At 41.8% G+C, this 20680-nt stretch overlaps 1 protein-coding gene across 1 annotated transcript in view; it reads left to right on the top strand.

Moving 5' to 3' along the window:
* The first annotated feature begins 31 nt into the window (after window positions 1-31).
* CDH2 (cadherin 2) overlaps window positions 32-20680 on the top strand; it is a 259546-nt gene continuing 238897 nt past the window's right edge. Inside the window, exon 1 of the mRNA XM_049900351.1 lies at window positions 32-181. Within this exon, the coding sequence (XP_049756308.1) occupies window positions 122-181 (60 nt within the window). The 5' untranslated portion in view covers window positions 32-121. The remainder of the gene's footprint in view (window positions 182-20680) is intronic.

The raw sequence follows: 20680 nt of genomic DNA, 5'->3' as shown, positions 1-20680 counted from the left end.
GGGGTGGGAGGGGAAGGGAAGGGGTGGAAACTGCCTGGAGCCGTCTCCGCGCCGCTGTTGGTGCTGCCGCTGCCTCCGCCGCCGCCGCCTCCGGCTTCTCGCTCGGCCCCTCTCCGCCTCCATGTGCCGGATAGTGAGAGCGCCGCGGGCCCTGCTGCCGCTGTTGGCGGCCCTGCTCCAGGTACGCTGCGGCCCCGCGGACCGGGCCACGGGCGGGGTGGGGCGGGAGGCGCCGGGTCCCTTTGTTCCCCGCGCCGCTGCGGGGCCGGCTGCGCACTCGGGAAGGGAGGTGCCGCACCTCGCGGCCCGGAGTTGCGCAGGAACGAGCCTCCGCCGGGGCACAGGGGCAGGACTGGAGGGGCCAGCAGGTCCTCCGCGCTTCTCCTGACGGGGCCCAAGGGGGCCGATCGCGGGGCATCCTCTGTGCCTCCTTGGGGCTGGAGGAGCTCGCGGGGGGTTGCAGAAGGGTGAGGCGGAATATTTCCCAGGTTTTGCAGTTTTCTGTGCTTCTTACTCCCTGCATCACACTTTGCTTTTTTTTTTTTTTTTAATTTCTGCAGAAACGGGTCTCGAGTTTGCAGTTGAAATTCTCACTCTGGTGTCTTAGTTATGGGTCTTGCCTCCACCCCACCCCACCCTAGCAGCGCGCGCCTCCCGGCGCCCAAGGGCTCCACTGTCCTATTGTCTTTATCCCAACCCAGAGTTGCTTCCTTTTCTTGTTCTCTCCTCCAAACAATGTTCTGTGTCAATCCCACCTGGAAAGAAAACCTCGCCCCCTTGTCCGGAGAGGTCCCTGCGTGGGTCCCTGTCTGTCGGCGTCTCGCACCAGCCCCTAGCTCCGCACGCCTTTATCCCCACGGGCGGGGAGAAGTTCCGTTACTCGAGTATTATTCCTCTCCCTTCCCCAGGCTCGCACTGACCCGCTTGCGGCCCAAAGGCGCCTTCGCCGGGCGCTTTCAGCACTTTTCACACCCTTGGGAGAGCCCTCCCAGCCGTTCCATTTTATCATTGCTAGGCTCCCTTCCGCGGAAGGAAGCACCTGCTTCAGGCGGGTCGCGGGCTCCCTCCTGTCTCCGCGCCTCCGGTCTCCAGCCCGGCTGGCCGCCCAACTTTCCCGTGGCGACCGGCCCGAGGATGCCGTGAGGCCCCTCCCGGCCCGCCAGCGGGGCCCCGGGAGGCTGTGCCGCACAACATCAGCCGAGACCCTCGCGCTGGGCGGGTGCCATACCGGGACCTGGAATTTGCCCCCGCCTGTGCGGGTCAGAGGCTGCGGGAGAGGGGCGTGTCCGCCTTCGCCTGGGGCCACGGCCCCTGGGTAAATGCAAACGAGCAGTGGGTGGGAGAGGCCAGCCGGTGGGAGCCCTGAAAAGTGCGGGCACGGTTCAGCAGTGCCCTGGCGCCGGGGGCAGCTCGGGCGAGAACAGATGGTGCGGCTCGCTCCCTCTGTAGTCTTCACGGGTCAGGAGGCGCGCTCCGGCCACTGGGGGAGTGGTGGCTGTGGGCGCCGGCGGCGGGCTGGGCCGGCGCCCGCGGTCTCTCGCGCTTTCTCCCACCGCCCTCTAGAGGGGTGTGGACCGCGGCCGCGCCGAGCCCTGTCCATGGTGCGCGGTGGTGCGGCGCGCCCGGCCCTGCCCTGTCCGCCCTGCTCTGCACTCTCCTTCAGGTCGCGCTGTCTCACTTTCCGGTTCGCTCTCAGCCACTGGCTCCTTGGCCGCCTGGTCCTGACTTTTCTTTCTCTTTTCTTGGGTCTCCTTTTGTTCTTTCCTCGCCTATTGATATTTCTCCTTCCCCTTCCCCCACTCGCCAGACCTTCCTAGGCTCTTTCCTGACTCTGGGATTTCGAAACTATTAAACGAGACACTTTTGGCCTCTGCAGTTTTGGGGAGTGGATGGAATTTCTTCTAACTTGGAGGAGGAGACCTGCCAGTCACTTGCTAACAAAAGTACCTCCTGTTATAAAATCGCCCTTTATTCTTGGAGCGCACACTCCTCATTCTTTCACCTCCTGTCACTTCATTTATTATTCTCTAAAAAAATGGGGTTTATTAAAGAGGTTAAGCTGGGGGGAGAGAAGGAAAAAGTGCTACTTTTTTAAGTGTTTGAAGTTAAGACGAACTTATGAATTCTGTGCATACCAGAGTTTTCTTTTCTTTCTCCTCTCCCCCCCCCCTTTTTTTGTCGCCAAGGAAATACTATAGATCAAAAAATCTTATTTTTAAAAACAATATTTTTGGACGTCATTGAGTGATTTTACTTATTAACAAACCACGTAGTAAATCTTCAGCATGTGAATCTAAGCCATAGGTAGTTATTTTCACTATCTTTTGAATCTGCAAATGAGTTTTAATTAAACACTATGCAAAGGAGTTAGGACAGGAGGAGACATCAGTTGGTCGTTCATACCTGTGGGACAGCCTAATTATGTTATGATTGGAGCAGTCTTATCTCCACCCTTAGTCATCTGCCTTGAAGTCAGTCGTGAATTTCATATGTCATTTCTTATTTTTTCTTTGCATTTTTCATATTGCCGTCTGTAAAAGTCAAATAATGTGCTTATCTTTCAATTACGTGTGCTTTCTTGGTTTCTTCTATGCTGATTTTTGCCGTTTATAAACCTTTGTGAAAAAAGAAATTAAAACTTTGTCATCAAGTTATTTGACAGTCTTCTCATTCTCTAGTTGAAGCCAGGCAGTAACATTGAGTGATTTGGAAGGTCATCAAGAGTGGAAGCAGCGCAGTTTATGCAACATGAGTTTTAGGGTCAAGAGCTCCATGTGGATTGTAGGACGGAGATTAGAAATGCCTTTGTGCTAACAGTCTGCTTTGCTCACCAGAACAGCAGAGATCTATCCGCAAGGTGAAAGTGGCCTCTCTGCAGTCAGTCCTCTGCTGCTAAAACTGTGCTTGTTTCAGACCATGCTAAGCCAGCTAACAGTTTAGGAGAGAGAATGTGTAGGTTATTAGTGTAGATACAGAGCAATCCTGTTTTTCCTGAACAGTTAAAAAGAGTGGTTGAATATTAAGAAAGGGCTTTATATTGTCATTGATTAACTGAAGCGTCCGCATTCTTTGTTTTATTTTGAGAAATTCTTTATTAGTTTCCTATGTTGTTACCTATTAGTCGGAATCAACTCGATGGTAATTTTTTTTTTTTAATGCTGTTACCTAGAGTTATATAAGTCTAGTCAATTTTGCATTTTATGATACTCAGCTTCAAAATTTTCTTTATTCATCCTCGTTTTTAATTTAAGGTGTTAGTAGTGCACTTTGCAAAAAAAAAGATCAGAATTTGAACATTAAACTTTACTGATCAAGGAACGAAATGTTTAAATTACAAAGTTGTGATGAGCTTTCCGTTTAAATTATACAAGTGACTTTGAAATCCTTAAATAGGTTTATTATTAGGAAAAAGAGATCAATTTTACTTTTACTATGCACCCAGTAATTATAGATTAGAAACCTGTTTTGTTTTGCTAAGTCACATATTAGTTGCGTAGCTTCACTGTTCTGATTTAAATACACATGTATTGGGTTATGAGGCATCAAGGACATTAATGTTCATAAAAATTCTAGATTCTTAGTCTTATCACATAGGCCTTGCTTTCACTCTGGATGAAGCCCTTGAAAGAAAAAGTATATAAACACTAGGTGTTTTTCATTTAAGTATAGAATTTAAAGAGAATAAATCAACACATGAAATATACCTAATAAGGAGAAGCTTTACTTTTTTTTTTTGTGGAAAGTCTACGCTACGGCAATCATATGTATAAAAAACATGTACAGATACATTCACGGTGTTTATTTGATTTCCCTAAGTCTTTTTAAGTTCTTGGAGAAGCCTTGAGAACTAACTTAGCTGGTGTGCGCTGTTCATTTTCCTTATTGGTTGTAGTTATGCCTACCTTTATTCTCTTGTAACATATGGTTATTACCAAAAGGTGGTGCATTGCAAGTGCTCGGGATGGTTTGAAAAATATCGATTTTTATATCCTAAAAATTTTTTAAAAATTTTAAAAGAGTACACACACAAATTTAATTACACACATATTTAATCAATTACAAGTTCAGAATTTAAGTACAGTGTGCTTTTTGACTTTCATGCCTTCATCCAAGTCTACATCTGGCCTTCTAAAACTTCAGACTGAGATTTTGGTAGGAAATTCTTTTTAAATTGTTATTTTTTTCATGTAGAGACTAAAGCCTTCCCAGAACAGATTATTTTGGTGACAGTATATTGCACGAAACTGTCCTTAATTTCCTTTTTCATTAAAAATCTTCAATTCTAAAATCTGTTGTTGTGCCTCGTTAGGCTTTAGGGTTATTCATCGGGAAATGTCAAGACTTAAAGCAACATTTAATCTTGCTTTAAAATGCCTTTTTTTTTTTTTAAATCTTAAGTGGCTCAGATCCCCATCCTGTTTTCAAGAGGATATTTTCAAGTTAGAAGAGTGATTTTTAAAGAAAAATCAGAGCTGTCATTTAAGAAGTGTAGTGTTTGTGTATACACTTTACCATTTTGCCCAAGTTAACATTCAGATTTGTTCTTTTGGCTCAAATACAAAAAGTAATCAAGTTGAAGCACTGCAAAGACTTGGCCGTGATCTTGATCAACCATTTCTAAGTGTGATGGATTTGGAATTTGCATTGTGTCATTTGAATAAGTATTTCATATCTGCTGTCAGTACACCTTCTGCCCACCCACTGCTGTTGAATCGATTCCAACTCATGGTAACCCTGTAGGACAGAGTAGAAATGCCCATAAAGTTTCCAAGGCTGGAAATGTTTATAAAGTAGACTGCCACATTTCTCTCCCACAGAGTGGCTGGTGGGTTCAAACTGTCGACCTCTTGGTTAGCAGCTGAGTGCTTTAAGCACTGTGCCACAAGGGCTCCTGTACATCTTTTAGACCTGAAGTATTTTCATGTTGAGTTTAGAGTTATAGTTGGAACATAATCTGTACCAGTGAATCATCATGCTTCACATTTCATTTTTCCCTACTAAAAACTTTTCAACTAATTTTGTCAGTTAATATGAGCAGGTGCTGGTCTTTCTGTTTAACTAAATGTAGGTAAGTTTTAATTAAACAACCATATAGAGATTGTTTTAGTAGGAGTTATGTCTTCTGCAGTTATAAAGTGATGGGTTTAAAGTAGGCAGAAGGCCAATTCAGAAGCTAAACAGGACTTTTTGAAATATTTGGGCCAAAAGAGTATGATTTGTATTATTACAGAGTTTTTTACAGAAAAAAATAGGTTATGTAAATTCTGAGTTTTTATTGGTTTGTTACTCCCTCGCTGGAGTTCTTCGGTTGTAAATATATACACAAATATATATATACACATACGTATATGTGTGTGTATGTTAAAGAGTTAAGGATTACCTACATATATGTCTCCTTCAACATTCGCCATATTTAGACATAAAATGTCAGTAAATAGTTGATTAATCACTTTTTGTGTGTCATTCATAGTGTTTCAGGCACAATGATTATAACAACTTTGTTCTGTGCAAAAGAACTGCCCTTGCAAAATGTCAAGGACAAGAGCTAGTGTCAAGGGCAGGAAGCCTGAGGTTCTAATTTGGTCTAGGTGTAGTCTGTTCTCTTAAACTCTCATGACCTCATTCTCCTCAACAGTAAAATCTCCGGCCTGGTTGGATTGGTACTCTCTAAGGGACTTTTCAGTTCTGTGATTCTTGAGGTTGCTTAAATTTATTTCAGATATGTCTCCTTTCTCTTTATGTTCAGAGGCTTTGGAATAGCTTTAATTTTCAACCTAAGCATGTAAGAATTTTCAGGTGTTCAGGGTAGTAGTATGTGATTTTCAAGGCTTTTTAGAAACGATAGTTTATCATATATGACAAGTCACCTGTATTTCTTACGTGCTTGACTTTTAAACTTAATTTTTCTTCATTGGCTGTGCCTCCTTTTACTAATAAAAGTAAACTTTTTTGTGTGAGGGGCGTTAAACTTGAAGGTAAGTGTAATATTACTGAGAATAAAAATCATTTTATTACTTTACACTCTCATTTTTTTGAGAGAGAGAATATAGCCTTCATGTGGACCATTGAGTTGAGTGATGTGGATCAGCATGGAAAATACAGCCCTAGCATGTCCTGTAGTTACTTTTCTACAGATATGCCTGTATTCATGATGTACACGTTGCGTATACAAGGATATTCACTCATTAGAGCATTGTCTGTCAGTGTTGTTGTTGTTGTTAGGTACTATTGAGTTGGTTCCGACTGATAGCAACCCTGTGCACAACAGAACGAAACCCTGCCCGGCCCTGTGCCATCCTTACAATCGTTGTTATGCTTGAGCCCATTGTTGCAGCCACTGTGTCAGTCCACCTTGTTGAGGGTCTTCCTCTTTTCCACTGACCCTGTACTCTGCCAAGCATGATGTCCTTCTCCAGGGACTGATCCCTCTTGACATGTCCAAAGTATGTAAGACGCAGTCTCGCCATCCTTGCTTCTAAGGAGCATTCTGGTTGTACTTCTTCTAAGACAGATTTGTTCGTTCTTTTGGCAGCCCATGGTATATTCAATATTCTTTGCCAACACCGCAATTCAGAGGCATCAATTCTTCTTCAGTCTTCCTTATTCACTGTCCAACTTTCACATGCATACGATGCAATTGAAAATACCATGGCTTGGGTCAGGCGCACCTTAGTCTTCAAGGTGACATCTTTGCTCTTGAGCACTTCAAAGAGGTCCTTTGCAGCAAATTTACCCAGTGCAATGCGTCTTTTGATTTCTTGACTGCTGCTTCCATGGCTGTTGATTGTGGATCCAAGTAAAATGAAATCCTTGATGTCACTCTTTTCTCCATTTATGTCTGTCAGTAAGAACTAATTAAATTCAGGTGTCATGTGCTGCCAGATTTGAGAATCCCTCGTGTGTGGAACAGAGCCCTGGGGCGCAGTTGTTTAGAGTTTTGACTGCTAACCAAAAAGTCAGCAGTTCAAATCCACCAGCCACTCCTTGGAAACCCTATAAGGCAGTTGTACTCTGTCCTACAGAGTCAGAATCAACTTGATGGCAATGGTTTTTTTTTTTTTTTTTGGTGGGGGGGATAAGTGTGTGGAACAAAACATTAGTTCGACTAGTTATGGTTCAAGAAAATAAAATCTAAACCATCTCATATCTCATGTTACTGGGAGAGTCTTGTACCTAGAAAAGCAAAGAAGTGCAGACAGAAATAATCAAGGAGATTTCAAAGCTTCTAAATGAGGATAAATTAGATAAAAGACCACAGATATAAGACATAAATGGAAAAATAGAAAATCAAGGAGAGTAGAGTTGAGATGAAGATACATAAACTAACACAAAACAACCTAAAGTTAGCAGGCTGAGTTACAAGGAGGTTCAAGGGAAGATCGGCTAGAATAACGGGGAGCTGAATAATGGATGCATTTCCATGTGCTTATGCATCTGTGCCTGAGAGATTGCAGTAGTTTGTTAACCATTATGGTGTTTCATACACTCTCTTGACTGACGGAATATTTAATTTTTCAGCTGTTTTGATATTGAAAGTGTTGTCTGAAAGTGGATGTTACTAGCATGTGAACCTTGAAGTACAGAAGAATATTTAGTATAGGAATCAGGTATTCTGGTCTATTGCCTTGATTAGATAAACAGTTTACTTGCATTTTTCCCAGGAAGCATTGGGAAAATTAACTATGTAATGCTTTTTAAAACAGCTTGAGCTATGTAAAAGAAGGTGCTATTATAAATACAATATGGCATTTATAATAGAGTAAGTTAGAGAGGTGCTTGATCCATGATCTGTTGTTAAGGTTTTCTTTCACAAAATATACCTACCTATAAAAGAAAGAGAAACCAAGAAAGGAAGGAGGGAAGAAGTCTGATTTTCCTACTTAAAAAAAAATAAAGACTAGAGTAATAGTACTTATACTGCATTGTACAGTGTAATTTTAATATTGGTTCTTGGTCACATTTACTTGGCCATCATAATATAAAACTTTTATACCCAGTTTTCTCCCCATTCTGATAATGTTATTTAAGGTTTTCAGTAAATTAAGGAATTATGTTTAAAAAGAAAAGCATATTTGGAAATCTTTATTATTCCAGGACTTACTAGGGTTGCAAATATAAAATGACTCATCATTAAAAAAATTTTTAGTTTAATCAACTTTCTTCTGTTACACTAAATACTGAATGTTTTTGTTACTGTTTTCAGTGAGGATTATAAGAGTTACTCTTTCATTTTTTTTTATGTCCATGGTTTTAAACATTTCACGATTCATTTTATTTCCAGTAATTGTCAGTAGGTCATTCATATAACTCCGAACAGCATATATACCAGAGAACATCCATGAAACTTTAGCTATTTGCTGCCATGTCTCCAAATCTTTTCAAACTGGCAATATTAAACAAAATGTAAAAATTAAATATTTATAATTTCAAAGGAAGGAGACTAATGTTTGGGTGGTCACTGCGTGCCAGGCACTATTCTAGGGACTTCTTGTGTCTAGTTAATTATTTCTGTAACCCTGTTAGGTAGGTGATTTTATCCCTGTTTTAGAGATGATAAAACTGGAACTCAGACATTTTGAGTATTATGAGAGTGCAGAGTAAAACCGTATCTGTTAGAGTAAAATCAAACTTGATGGGCTTTCCTCCAACTACAGGGCTGCTACCCATTTAATATGATACTTGTTTTTCTTGGTAAGTAAAGTTTTCGACTCAAAGTGACTACAAGTGCCAGTAGAAGTGCTCCATAGGGTTTTCTAGGCTGTAATCTTTACTGGAGCAGATTGCCAGGGCTTTCTCCAGCTCAGCCACAGGTGGGTTTGAACTGCCAACGTTTTGGTTAGCAGCTGAGCTCTTAACCGTTTCACCACCAGGGCTCCCTAATATGATACTTTGGAATGAATATCGCATTAGAGAGGAATCTCAATTCCTTTCTATGGAACTGATCCAAATTTTTTTTTTTTTTTTTTGCAGTTTTTACGTTTTGCAACTTTGAGTTACCCTGTGTATTTAATCCTGGCCTTAAATATTTTGCTTAATTTTGGCATCTGAAGCCAAAATTTAGTGCTTGGTTTGCAATTTTATTCATTTTTTTGATATATTCTGTTGGAGAAAGAAGAAAAAATCCTGGGAGAAATGATTCATTATCAATTTTGTGATTCTTAAAATTTTCTTGGTCACCAAATAAAATGCTAATTCAGTGCACAAACATTTTTCGTGTCTGTGTGAATCCTGGAACTTAAAATGCTTCCAAAGAGCCTAGACACTCTCAGGCTAAGCATGTTTTTTGAAACTGTGTTTTTTCGATGTTCTTTAATGTCAGTGTAAATTCAGAAGACTCCATCACTAGGTTTTGAAATGTTTTAATGGCACATTACATTTGAATAGGTTGATTTACTTTTTTCTTCCACAAATGAATTTAGTTGGCTTTTTTTGAAAAATATTTGTCCACATCTCAATAGTGCCTCCTCCTCCAAACAGGTTCCGGTGAATATTTGGTAGAATAACTGAGTGTGGACACTGATTTGTTTGCTGCCGAGAAAACCTGGAAGTGTTTTGTTTGTAACGTGACCTATTATCAGTGGGTGGATACACTTGGCTTGACTGTAATCTTAAACAAAATGTCTGTTAGTCGATTGGGGAGCTATTAAATGAGCTCTGAAACGAATGACTAAAAACCATTCATTTTATCAAGTTTAAAGGGGATTTAATGCACTTAACGTAAATTTTTAATAAACTAGAGACTGTGAGTACTTCGGTTTTTCATTTTTTTCTTTTGTTGTCTTAATTGGTTAACACAAAGGTTTAAAGTCTGAAGTTCATTCTTTATGGCTTGCTAGTCTAGTAAATAAAGAAAAGTGTGTTTTGTGCAGCCAAAATATTAGGCTTTTGCAGCTCCTTTGGTACCTACCCCTAGTAGAGTCCGTCTGATGCCAGCATCTCTAAGTCAGGTTCTAATGCTCTGCTTCCCTATATTATGTTTCAGGGAAATCAAAATTGAAATGGTACCTACACACACACACACACACACACACACACACACACACACACACACACACACACTTCATAGAAGAACCAAATGCATACAGGAAGGTGTAAGTGCTGAAAGTTCATAAATTGAACATTCTGTGTAATCATCACCCAGCTCAAGATATAGCCTCACCAGCACCCCAGCAGCACCCCCTTTCTAAACTTTAGCCATCCCCCAGTGGTGACCACTTACTTGCCTCCTCTCCGCACAGATTAGTTCTGCTTATTTTTGTGCTTTGCATAAACAAATTCACACAGGCTGTTCCCTTTTGTGTCTGGTGTCTTCCACTCAATTTGTCGAATTACCTGTATGTTTGTGTCTCGTGTATTTTTAACAACCACGAATTAGTAAAGACACGTGGATAACACATGGGCACTCTAGAACCACCTGGGAGGTTTAAGAGGTTGAAAATTGGTAGCAAAGGGGCAGATTGATTGTTTCACAGTATCTAAAGGTCACTTGCATGTGTATGGCTTCAAGCCTTGAAATGACTTTTATGTGGACTTTCCCCACTCAGATATCTTTCTTGGTAGTCCCGGTAGTGTTGGCAATATTATTTCAGCCAAAAAGCAGAAGACGTTTGAAATTTAGTAAGTTAAAACCTCTCTTGCCCTTACCTTCTTCAGAAGGACTGGGGAGGCAAAGAACTCCATGTCTTTTTGACCTGAAGTTTTCAAGCAGAAGCTTTGGGGACTAACAGATTCTAATCTTTTCAGGGGTGCTTCTTAATGCCTTCTCTGAGCGTGTTAGCGACCCATTTCTCAGTAAGGGCCTACCAAGATTTATTTTTAATTTAAAAAAGGTTAAACTGAGCGATTATAATGCTAAAAACCTAGTTTTCTGTATGTTCAGTGTACAGTTGACTCTCTTGTTTGTGTAGCTTTTTGAAGCTCTGAGAGGTTGCCATGAGGGATGCAAAGTGCCCATGCTTGTCCCAAGATCTTGACTCAAGAGGTCTTTTCTTCCCATTTATAATCGCAGTGTAGTAGCTGTAGCTTGTAGGTGGAGAATTCCATGTACACCAATGAGGAATAGGAGACAAATCCCTTAGGTAATTGCATACCGAAGACTTGTGTGCTTCAAGGCTCCTCTAATCTATTTATATTCTTACACATGTAGACTTTATTATACAATATTAAAAAAAAAAAATGTACTGTTTGTGTGGCCTTAGTCTATTAACATGTGTTTTACTTGCTTTTGCCCTACACATTGTTTCTCTACCAAAAGAGTAATTGTTTGCATGCAGGATTTGTGTTTTCAGTATTTAATTTAATTTACAGTTCTTCTTTTCTATTTGACAAATAACTAAGAACATTTGGGGAAAGTATCATTTACCTGTTTACCTATTGCTGTCAAATTGATTCCAACTCGTAGCAACCCTGTAAGACAGCGTAGAACTTCCCCATAGGGTTGCCAAGGCTGTAATTTTTACGGACGCCAACTGGCACATCTTTCTCCCACAGAGCGGCTGGTCGGTTCGAACTGCCGACTTCCGGTTGGCGGTGGAGTGCTTAGCCCCTCCTCCACCAGGGCTCCCTAAGAATATCATAACCATTGGTTTAATTTACAAATTGATTTAGAGTAAGTACCTTGTAAATGAAAATGAATTGAATTCATGATTTGGTTTATGGTCTTCCCTTTATTTGAGGCTGTCTTGATGGAACTGTTTTCAAGAGGAGTAGTGATACATTTAAACGTAGATAACCACGGATTATTCAGCAGATCACTGAATATAAACATAAAAACATTTTGGAAAACCGTGAGGTAGCTTTTTTTTTTTTTTTTTTTAGTATTTGCATATGTAGTGAATGTTGTCCTGATTCTGATTCCTTATTTTTTCCTAAGTCCTGGTTTTTTGTAATTAAGAAATGTAGATGTGTGTCTAGAATGCTATTCTTTAGTTGGTGAATGGGGATATAAATTGAGACCTGTCTACCTCCAAAGACAGTTTTGCAGGCTTTATGCTGTATCAGATTTTACTTAATCTCTTTATATTTTCACATTTAGATATTTTACTTAAATTTATTTTTATGTGTGGTGTGAGGTAGGGGACCTTGCTTTATTTTTTTTCTTGGATTTTATATAGATAGCATACATGCACACAATTATGCATGTGTATTTTGAAATAAAATTTCTATTTTTATTAATTGAAATGCTTTTTGTTGATATTTGAATCAATTTATTTTTTCTCTCTTCAGTAAACTGAATTATTTATTAGCCTAGAGAGGCAGTGTACATAGTGGTTAAAAATGGGAACCCTGAAGCCTTTGTGTCTGGCTCTGACACTTGATTATTTTGTGAACTTGGACAGTATATTTGACATTTCTATTCTCTCAGTATGCCCATTTGTAAAATGAGGGTAATAAATAGTATCTATCGTAAGATTATCATAAGATAGTTGTGAAGAGTAAATGTCATTGTTGTCTCCCGTTGAGTCAATTCTGACTCACAGTGACCCTCTAGGACAGAGTAGAAGTGCCCCATAGGGCTTCCTATGTTGCGATCTTTACAGGAGGAGCTTGCCAGGCCTTTTCTTCCTCGGAGCCACTGGCGGATTCAAACTGCTGACCTTTTGGTTAGCAGCTCAGTGCTTAACCATTGCGGCACCAGGGCTCCTGTGAAGAGTAAATAGGTTAACAAATAAATCACTTAGAACAGTGCTTTCACTGAGTAAGCAAGTGGTAAGTGCTGCTAGCCATATGTCAATGGCTTCCATAGGACTTTGATAATAGTAACTTTGTGTAAGTTTTAACATCTGGTGGGCCATTCCGCCATTTCTGTTTATTTGAACATTTAGGGGCTTAGTTTCCTAGTGCTGGTGGGTGGCTTTCAAGAACAGCCATGTGTTTTCTCACAGTCCAGGAGGCTAGCAGTTTGCATTCAGGGCGTGGGGTCTAGGGGAAGGCTCCCTCTGTCTGTATCTGCTCTGGGGGAAGATCCATGTCTCTTCCAGCATTCCTGGGTTCCTTGGCAATCTCCAAATTCACGCTTCTTGTCTCTGTGTCTGCATAGGTCCTTATAATGCAGAGGTGATTGGGTTTAGGGCACACCATACATTGATGTGACCTCATTAACGTAATAGAGAGGCTCTATTTCCAAACAGGTGTGAAACCAAACCTGTTGCCTTCGGTTGATTCCAACTCATAGTGACTCTATAAGGACAGAGTAGACCTGCCCCATAGAGTTTCCAAGGAGCAGCTGCTGGTTTCGAACTGCTGACCTTTTGGTTAGCAGTTGTAGCTCTTAACCACTGCTCCACCAGGGCTCCCATCCCCAGGTATAGGGGTTAGGATTTCAACACATGTTTTGGGGGGCACAGTCCAATCCATAACAGGGATATAATCATTATCATTATTTTACATAGACACAAGCAAGAGGTAACTGAGTTATTAGAGTCAGTGTTGAGCACTTGATGTGTGCAAGGCCTTGTATATTCAGTATTACAGCCACATGACTTGTAGCTGTGTGCACTGCTGCCAGCGTTCCTTAGACCACACTTGCAAGCCACAATTAAAGGTCAGGGATTTGAACATTCCTCCTTAAATCCTAACAGATGATTTCTAGGCTAATACGATTCTTGACTTGTATAACTAGGGAGAAAGATTAATGTACATGGAGTGTCATGCTACCAGCGATTGATTTGAGAATAACAAAGAATCAGATGGGAACCATTCTGGTGTCTTCTAGTTCTGTGCCTTCTCTAATTCTTTAATTGTCCTGGCCTGGACCCTGGTGGGTGTGCTTGTGTGTGTGAAGAGCGAAGGTAGGGTGTGTGTTTTGGGACTAACCTGGCACCAAAGTTAGTCTCTGAATACTTTTACCATGATGTCGGGGACCCAGTAGGGGAGAGGGTTTAGGGTACATGACATTATATTTGCACAGAACCTGAAAAGCCAAAGCGAAGGTAAGATCCATTGCTCTCGTAGATGCTCATGAGATTTACTACAGGAAATATTCCTTTTACCTCAGTATCATTCTATCCTAATAATATTTTGTTGTTTTTGAGTAATTACTGTGTGCGAGGCACTGTTCTAAGCCCTTTACATGTGACCCTGTGGAACAGAGTAGAACTGCCCCTTTAGAGTTTCCAAGTCTGTGAATCTTTCCAGAAGCAGACTGCCACATCTTTCTCCCGTGGATTCAAACCATCGACCTTTCGGTTAGCAGCTGAGCGCTTTAACCACAGTCCCACCAGACCTCCTTTAGCCTAATAATTACCATTTTTGAGTAATTACTATGTGCCAGGCACTTTCTAAGCACTTTACATGTATTAACTCATTTAATGCTCAAAAAATTATACCCAACTTACATATGAGAACACTGAAGCACATAAAAGTTAACCAAAATTTCCACAGTTATTTTGTTACATGATGGAGCTGGTATTCGCATGCAACTTGCCTAGTATCAGAGCCTGTGTTGCGAGGTTTGATACGTATTTGAATGCAGGTAAAAAATTAAGGCGTGACTGGCATTCATTTCTATTTTGTAATGTCTGAAGAGCACTCCTTTTTTAAGCTATTGTGAAATATGGTGCAATGTAGAAGAGTATATAAAGCGTATGTGTACAGTTTAAAGAACAATTAAAGTATTTAAGGTATACCAGTATAACCACCAGGCAGGTAAAGAGATAGAACATTGCCAGTACCTTAGAGGTCCCCAGTTTCCCTCTCCGGTCACGTTCCCCATTCCTTTCTTCCCTCCCAGACATAAACTAGCATTCCCATTTTCCTAATGCTTACTGCTTTTATCGTAGCTTTACCATCCACATATAAATATATGTGTATATGTTTACATAAGTATATATATCATGCGTACATATGTATGTGTACCATGCACGTACTTTTGTGTGTATATAATGTATGTGTGCATATATATGTATATATTTATATTGTATGTTTTTCTGCAGTTTGCTTTTTCAGCTCAGCATCATGTCTGTAAGATTCATTCACATTGAGCTGTGTAGCTGTAATTTGCTCATTTTCACTGCCCTAGAGCTTTCCATGCTATGGATGTGGTACAATTTATTTATTCAATTTATTGTTGATGGACTTGTGTGGTTTCAGATTTTTGTTATTTTGCTACTATGAACAATGCTGCTGTAAACATTGCTGAATATGCCATCCGGGAGATAGTGTAGAGCGGGGCATCCCAAACTTCAGCTTGCATGGGAATCGCTGGACAGCTTGTTAAGACACAGATTCCTCGTTGTTAAAGTATAGATTCCTGGACCCACCCTGAGCTTCTGATTCACTCAGTCTGTGGCGAGGCCTGAGAATGTGCATTTCTCATCAACTCCCATGTGGAGGAATGCTGGTCTGCATCCGCTCTGGGGTATGGACCAAAGAGTACAATTGCTTGGTTACAGGGTATGCATGGCACGTTCAACTTGATTAGCTGATGCAGCGGTTTTCCAAAGTGGCCCACCAGCACCATGTATGTTTTTGTTTCTGTTTTTAGTTTTAGGGTACTTGATAGAGTCAAACTGTGAGATATCCTCATACCAGAATTTTAAACAATCTGGTATACTGATGAAGCCCTGGTGGTGCAGTGGTTAAGAGTTATGGCTGTTAACCAAAAGGTCAGCAGTTTGAACCCACCAGCTGCTCATTGGAAACCCTATGGGGCAGTTCTACTCAGTCGTACAGAGTCGCTGTGAGTCAGAATCGACCCAATGGCAACAGGTTTGGTTTTCTGATTTTGGCATAATCATATCACACTGTTGTTTTAGTTTAGATTTTTCTGGTTACTAAGGAGGTTAAGTATTTTTTTTACATATGCTTTGGCCTTTTCTTCTATGGAAACTAACCTACCAACCAAGGCTCAGTACCTTGTCTGTGGTTTGGCTTTGCCGTCTGCCCATTACCTTCACGTTATACTTTCAGTCGTGGTTTGTATGAAGATGTGTTTCCCAGACTGCCTTCCTTCCTGAAAGATGACTCATGATTAAATCGAATATTTCGTGAATGTTCAAGGTGTCGCAGGCCAAGCACTTTACCTGCATTGTCTCATGTTATCCTTGCAACAGTGCCAAGAGATACCTTGGCATTATCATCATTATCTTTTACAAATGTCAGAATGAGCCCTCCTTCAACCATTCACCTGAAGGCACACTTTTCTTTTTTTTTTTTTAATTTATTTATTGTGCTTTAGGTGAAAGTTTACAAATCAAGTCAGTCTCTCATACAGAAAGCCATACACACCCCACCGTGCACTCCCAGCTGTGAAGGGACACTTTTAGTAGGTGATCCTACCAGGCCTTGAACAGTGTTTTGCCTTCTTGGTAACAGCTCCCAAGTTCTGTTCAAGGCCGCGTAAGAGTAGTTGCAGGAGGAGCAAGAGAAAGCTACTCAAGACTTTGCAGGGTTGCAACCTGGAGGAGGATTTGGACATTAGAACGAGGATGTAAGGGATCCCAGTGGCAGGAAGCATAATTTTGGCCTTAATGAACGGGAGAATCTAAGAGATTGAGCTAGAAGTGGGATAGGCTACTTTGGAAACAGGTGATTTCTATCACTGGCAGCAGGGCCCCATATCAAAAAAACCAAACCTGTTGCCATCAAGCGTATTCTGACTCACAGTAACTTTATAGGACAGAATAGAACTGCCCCATACTGTTTCTAAGGAAGAGCGGCTGGTGGATTCAAACTGCCGACTTTTTAGTTAGCAGCTGAACTCTTAACCACTGCATCACCAGGGCTCCTGCAGGGCCTCTTACTGATGACTTAAATGAGATGCAAGCATCTGATGAGAGTGGTTGATGGTTCTCCCGACCTCATGGCAGCCTGGCTCAGATTCATACTCACCCACTAATCCAGAGGTAAATGTGCTGTCTCTTGCCAGCGCTGGGACTCCCCAAATACTTGAGAAGCCTTGGTTCTCTGCTCTCAGACTGTCAGTGCCCAGCCATCCTAGTGCGATCGTGGCACTGCTGCTGATATATTGTGCTATTTGACCTGATTTCTTTTTGATAATCTTGGCCTTTTACTGTTAAGTAAGATTGAGACTTTGTAGGTGATTTCTGTGTCTTCGAAGGGACCTAATATATACTGCTTCTTACCCCCCTGAGTTCTAGAGAAACATAAAATAAGATAAAAGAATCAGCAGATTAAGAATCAAAATACCACCTTTATTACAGATAAAGACTAGGTTGGGGAATGTGGCTTAAACGTATGGGCTCTTAGAATGAATTCTCTTCTTATCTCTCATCTTTGCCAGTGCTGAATAAAGATGGAGTTCCCCACCTGGAGATCCTGCCCCTTTAAGACCTATAAGCATCATAATATTAGTACTCTGTAGTCTGGCTGGCTCCGAGAGAAAACAGGTGATGAGGGGAATGGACTCGATATGCTCAGTTGTGTCATCCGGACTAACCAGAGAGGTAGACAGAGGTCAGGAGTGTTATTACTAGTGTAGCTACGTCTACAGGGCAGTAGGGAGTAAAGCTTCCGCTCTCATGTTCCCCAGCCTTTGGATTAACCATTGAAATTATGTTCTGAACCTTTGAGTGTGTGCTTCTCCAGAGGTGTGGTGATCCCCTCAGAGGAGGTGGGCAGTCTCTCAGGACAGTACTGCCTCCAGACTCAGGAAGCCTTATAAGATCTACAGCTTTACTTTTAAGTGAATTCCCAAAGTGAATGGGTCATGCAAGATTGATTACAGCAGTAGCTCTCAATTGACAAATTTAGAAAGCAAACCAGTTCCTGCTCTTGAAAGAGTTGTCCCAGGTGAAATTATGTTCCCAGGGTCTGTTTTTCATGTTCTGAAGACCATCATAGAGAGGGCTAGTGATATCTGAGTGAAGTACTGATAGTGGATGGAGAAAATGGTTTCCGTTCTAGCCCTCCCTGGATGCTAGTCGGTCTAAGCCTCTTGTCTAAAACACATGACCTTTGAACTGAGCAGAGAGTTCAAAGGGTAAGTGGGAACTAAAAGATATTTAGTATGCTGGACGGGAAGAAAAGCACCTAAAAAAGACTGGGTTTGCTACATTGCCACATTCTGAGTCTTGCAGGAGGTTGGCAATATCTCAAGTGCCAGCTCTGTGCAAGAAAAACCAGCCTGCGTGGTGGGTCCCCCTACCCCCCACACCCAGGTGATAACACATAGTGCTAAATTTAACCTATCACAGGGAGCCTCTCCCAGTTTCCTTTTGCATCCCAACCATACATTCAAAACCTCCTAGTTTGCATTTCCCTCAGAGCCCAGTGCTGTCACCAGCTTGGGCTCTGCCTGGTGGGTGACTGGGGGACGCCCTGTCTTGGAAGCAGACGTTTTCAGTCAGTTCCACCTTGGGTCTTTCCATGCCACTCGCTCTGGGATAGGAAGGCTGTATCCAGACCTCTTGGTGGAGGCTGACCCTTGAGCCTGTGGTCAAGCTGTGAGAGGCCCTTTGCTCTGGAATTTGAGGCAGCTAATCTGGGGGGCTGTCCTCGTAGGGTGATCACTAATAATTTAAAGTGAGAACCTCATTCAGACTCTTGAACTGTCATTTGAAAGTAGGACTCATTTGTTCGCGAGCCTTTAGGCAGCATGTGTCTCAGTAGCTTCTGCTTCTTCAGCCTGGGCACAGCCTCTTCAGAAGTCTTGCACTGCTTCACATCCTTACTAGGGCCTCCCACCTGTGTCTATCCAGGCCAAGCTGCAGCAGCCTGCACCCACAAGCGCCCACCATTTGGCTGAGGTCACTGTGTGTCCTTATACTTTTCTCAGATCCTTGGCCTACTGTCCTTCCTGAGATCCACTGTCTTTGCTTGAGATCCTACATCTATAGAAACAGCCACTTTGCTATGGAATAAACTGCCATAAGTTGCGGTCATACATCAAGATCAAAATACCCTGTGGTTTAGGAATCAAACTCTCTTGATGTTAAAAGCCACCTGCCTAAGTATAAAAACCAGCTGCATTGCGCAATAAAGACTGCAAACTGCCAAGTTAAAAAACATGCAGGGCCGGAGAAAAGAATCCTTTCTGCCCTTCCAGACGCCCCAGTTCCTTCAGGAGCATCTTGTTCCCCAACATTGGGCTCCTATTTTTATTTCTCAAATAAATGCCGAAGTCTTTGAAGGGGCCCCATAAATAGGACCGCTCTTCTCTGCCTGAGTTCTGAACTAAGTGAAATATAAGCCAAATGAGTCAGTAAATAGGAAAGGAAAATATCACTGGAATTTTGGTAAATTCCAGACTGGAGGACGTGGCTTTTTATCTGTGGGCAAATCCACTTTTTACCCAAATCCCACATTTCCACAGACAAACCCATCCACCTGCAGGCAGGGTTGGGTCACCTGCCCCCCAGGAATGCTGCAGGGGCTCTGCGGACTCAGAGCAGAGAAAATGAGATGGTCACATTTTTTGACTGTGGCATGCTGACTCCCAGGTGAGAGGAGCAGAGGACAGGGTTGGGAACGGTTGCCCAGATTCTTCTTTCAAGTGCAGCCTTCAGGTAAGTTCAGTCCATCGCTCTTCTCTCTAGGGCAGCAGCTCACAAACCGTCTCAGGACCCTTTAACACTCTTAAAAACTGTTGATGACACCGAAGAACATTCGTGTGTGTGGATAATACCTATCGATGATTACCATATTAGAAATTAAACTGAGAAAATGTTAAAATGTTTATTAATTCATTTAAAAATAACCCATTACATGTGTTAACGTATATACACTTTTTTTTCTTTTTTTGGTGAGCATTATCCAATGAATTTTTTTATTGTGCTTTAGGTGAAAGTTAACAGTTCAAGTTAATTTCTCATTCAAAAATTCATACACGTATCGTTTTGTGACATTGGTTGCAATCCCCACAGTGTGACAGCACACTCCCTCCTTACGCCCCAGGTTCCTGTGTGTCCATTTGACCAGTTCCTGTCCCTTCCTGCCTTCTCATCCTGCCTTTGGACAGGAGCTGCCCATTTGATCTCGTGTATCTGATTAGACTAAGAAGCATCTTCCTCACGTGTATTGTTTTTTGTTTTATAGTCCTGTCTAATCTTTGTCTAAAGAGTGGGCTTCGGGAATGTTCTCCGTTCTGGGTTAACAGAGGGTCTGGGGGCATAGTTTTGGGGGTTCCTCTAGTATGTACACATTTTTATGAAAAATAAACTTATTCTCTAAAATAGAAAAAAAAAATTAGTAAGAAGAATAGCATTGCCTGGCTCAATAGAAAACAGCTGATTTTTCATATCTGCTTACGCACTGACTGTTGAGGTATCACACGTCATGTAGCCTCTGAAAAACTCCGCTGTGGGCTTGTGAGAGAATGAGACTGAAAAAGGAAAATATGTTTTATTATGTTATGGAAATAGTAGTGCCTTTACAGATGCCCTGAAAGAGCCTTGGGCGTGGAGAACTGCTGTCCTGGGCTTGGAGTGTTATAGTTAGCACAGTTCCTTCTATAAGGAAAGAACATCAGGGGAGAGGCAGGTAAACATTCTTCCTGTAAAGATTAACACAGTGAAACTAGCAAAATAACCCGACTTAAATCACTTACCCCCCCAAAAAGCCCACAGCCATTGGGTCGATTCCGACTCATAGTGACCTTATAGGACAGAGTAGAGCTGCCCCATAGAGTTTCCAAGGAGCGCCTGGTGGATTTGAACCACTGACCTTCTGGTTAGCAGCCATAGCACTTAACCACTACACCACCAGGGTTTCCAAGTCACTT

The sequence above is a fragment of the Elephas maximus genome, chromosome 11, assembly GCF_024166365.1.
Source record: "Elephas maximus indicus isolate mEleMax1 chromosome 11, mEleMax1 primary haplotype, whole genome shotgun sequence".
Classification (NCBI taxonomy): Eukaryota; Metazoa; Chordata; class Mammalia; order Proboscidea; family Elephantidae; genus Elephas; species Elephas maximus.
The sequence above is the reverse complement of the archived record's forward strand: the minus strand, read 5'-3'. Positions and strand labels throughout refer to the sequence as shown.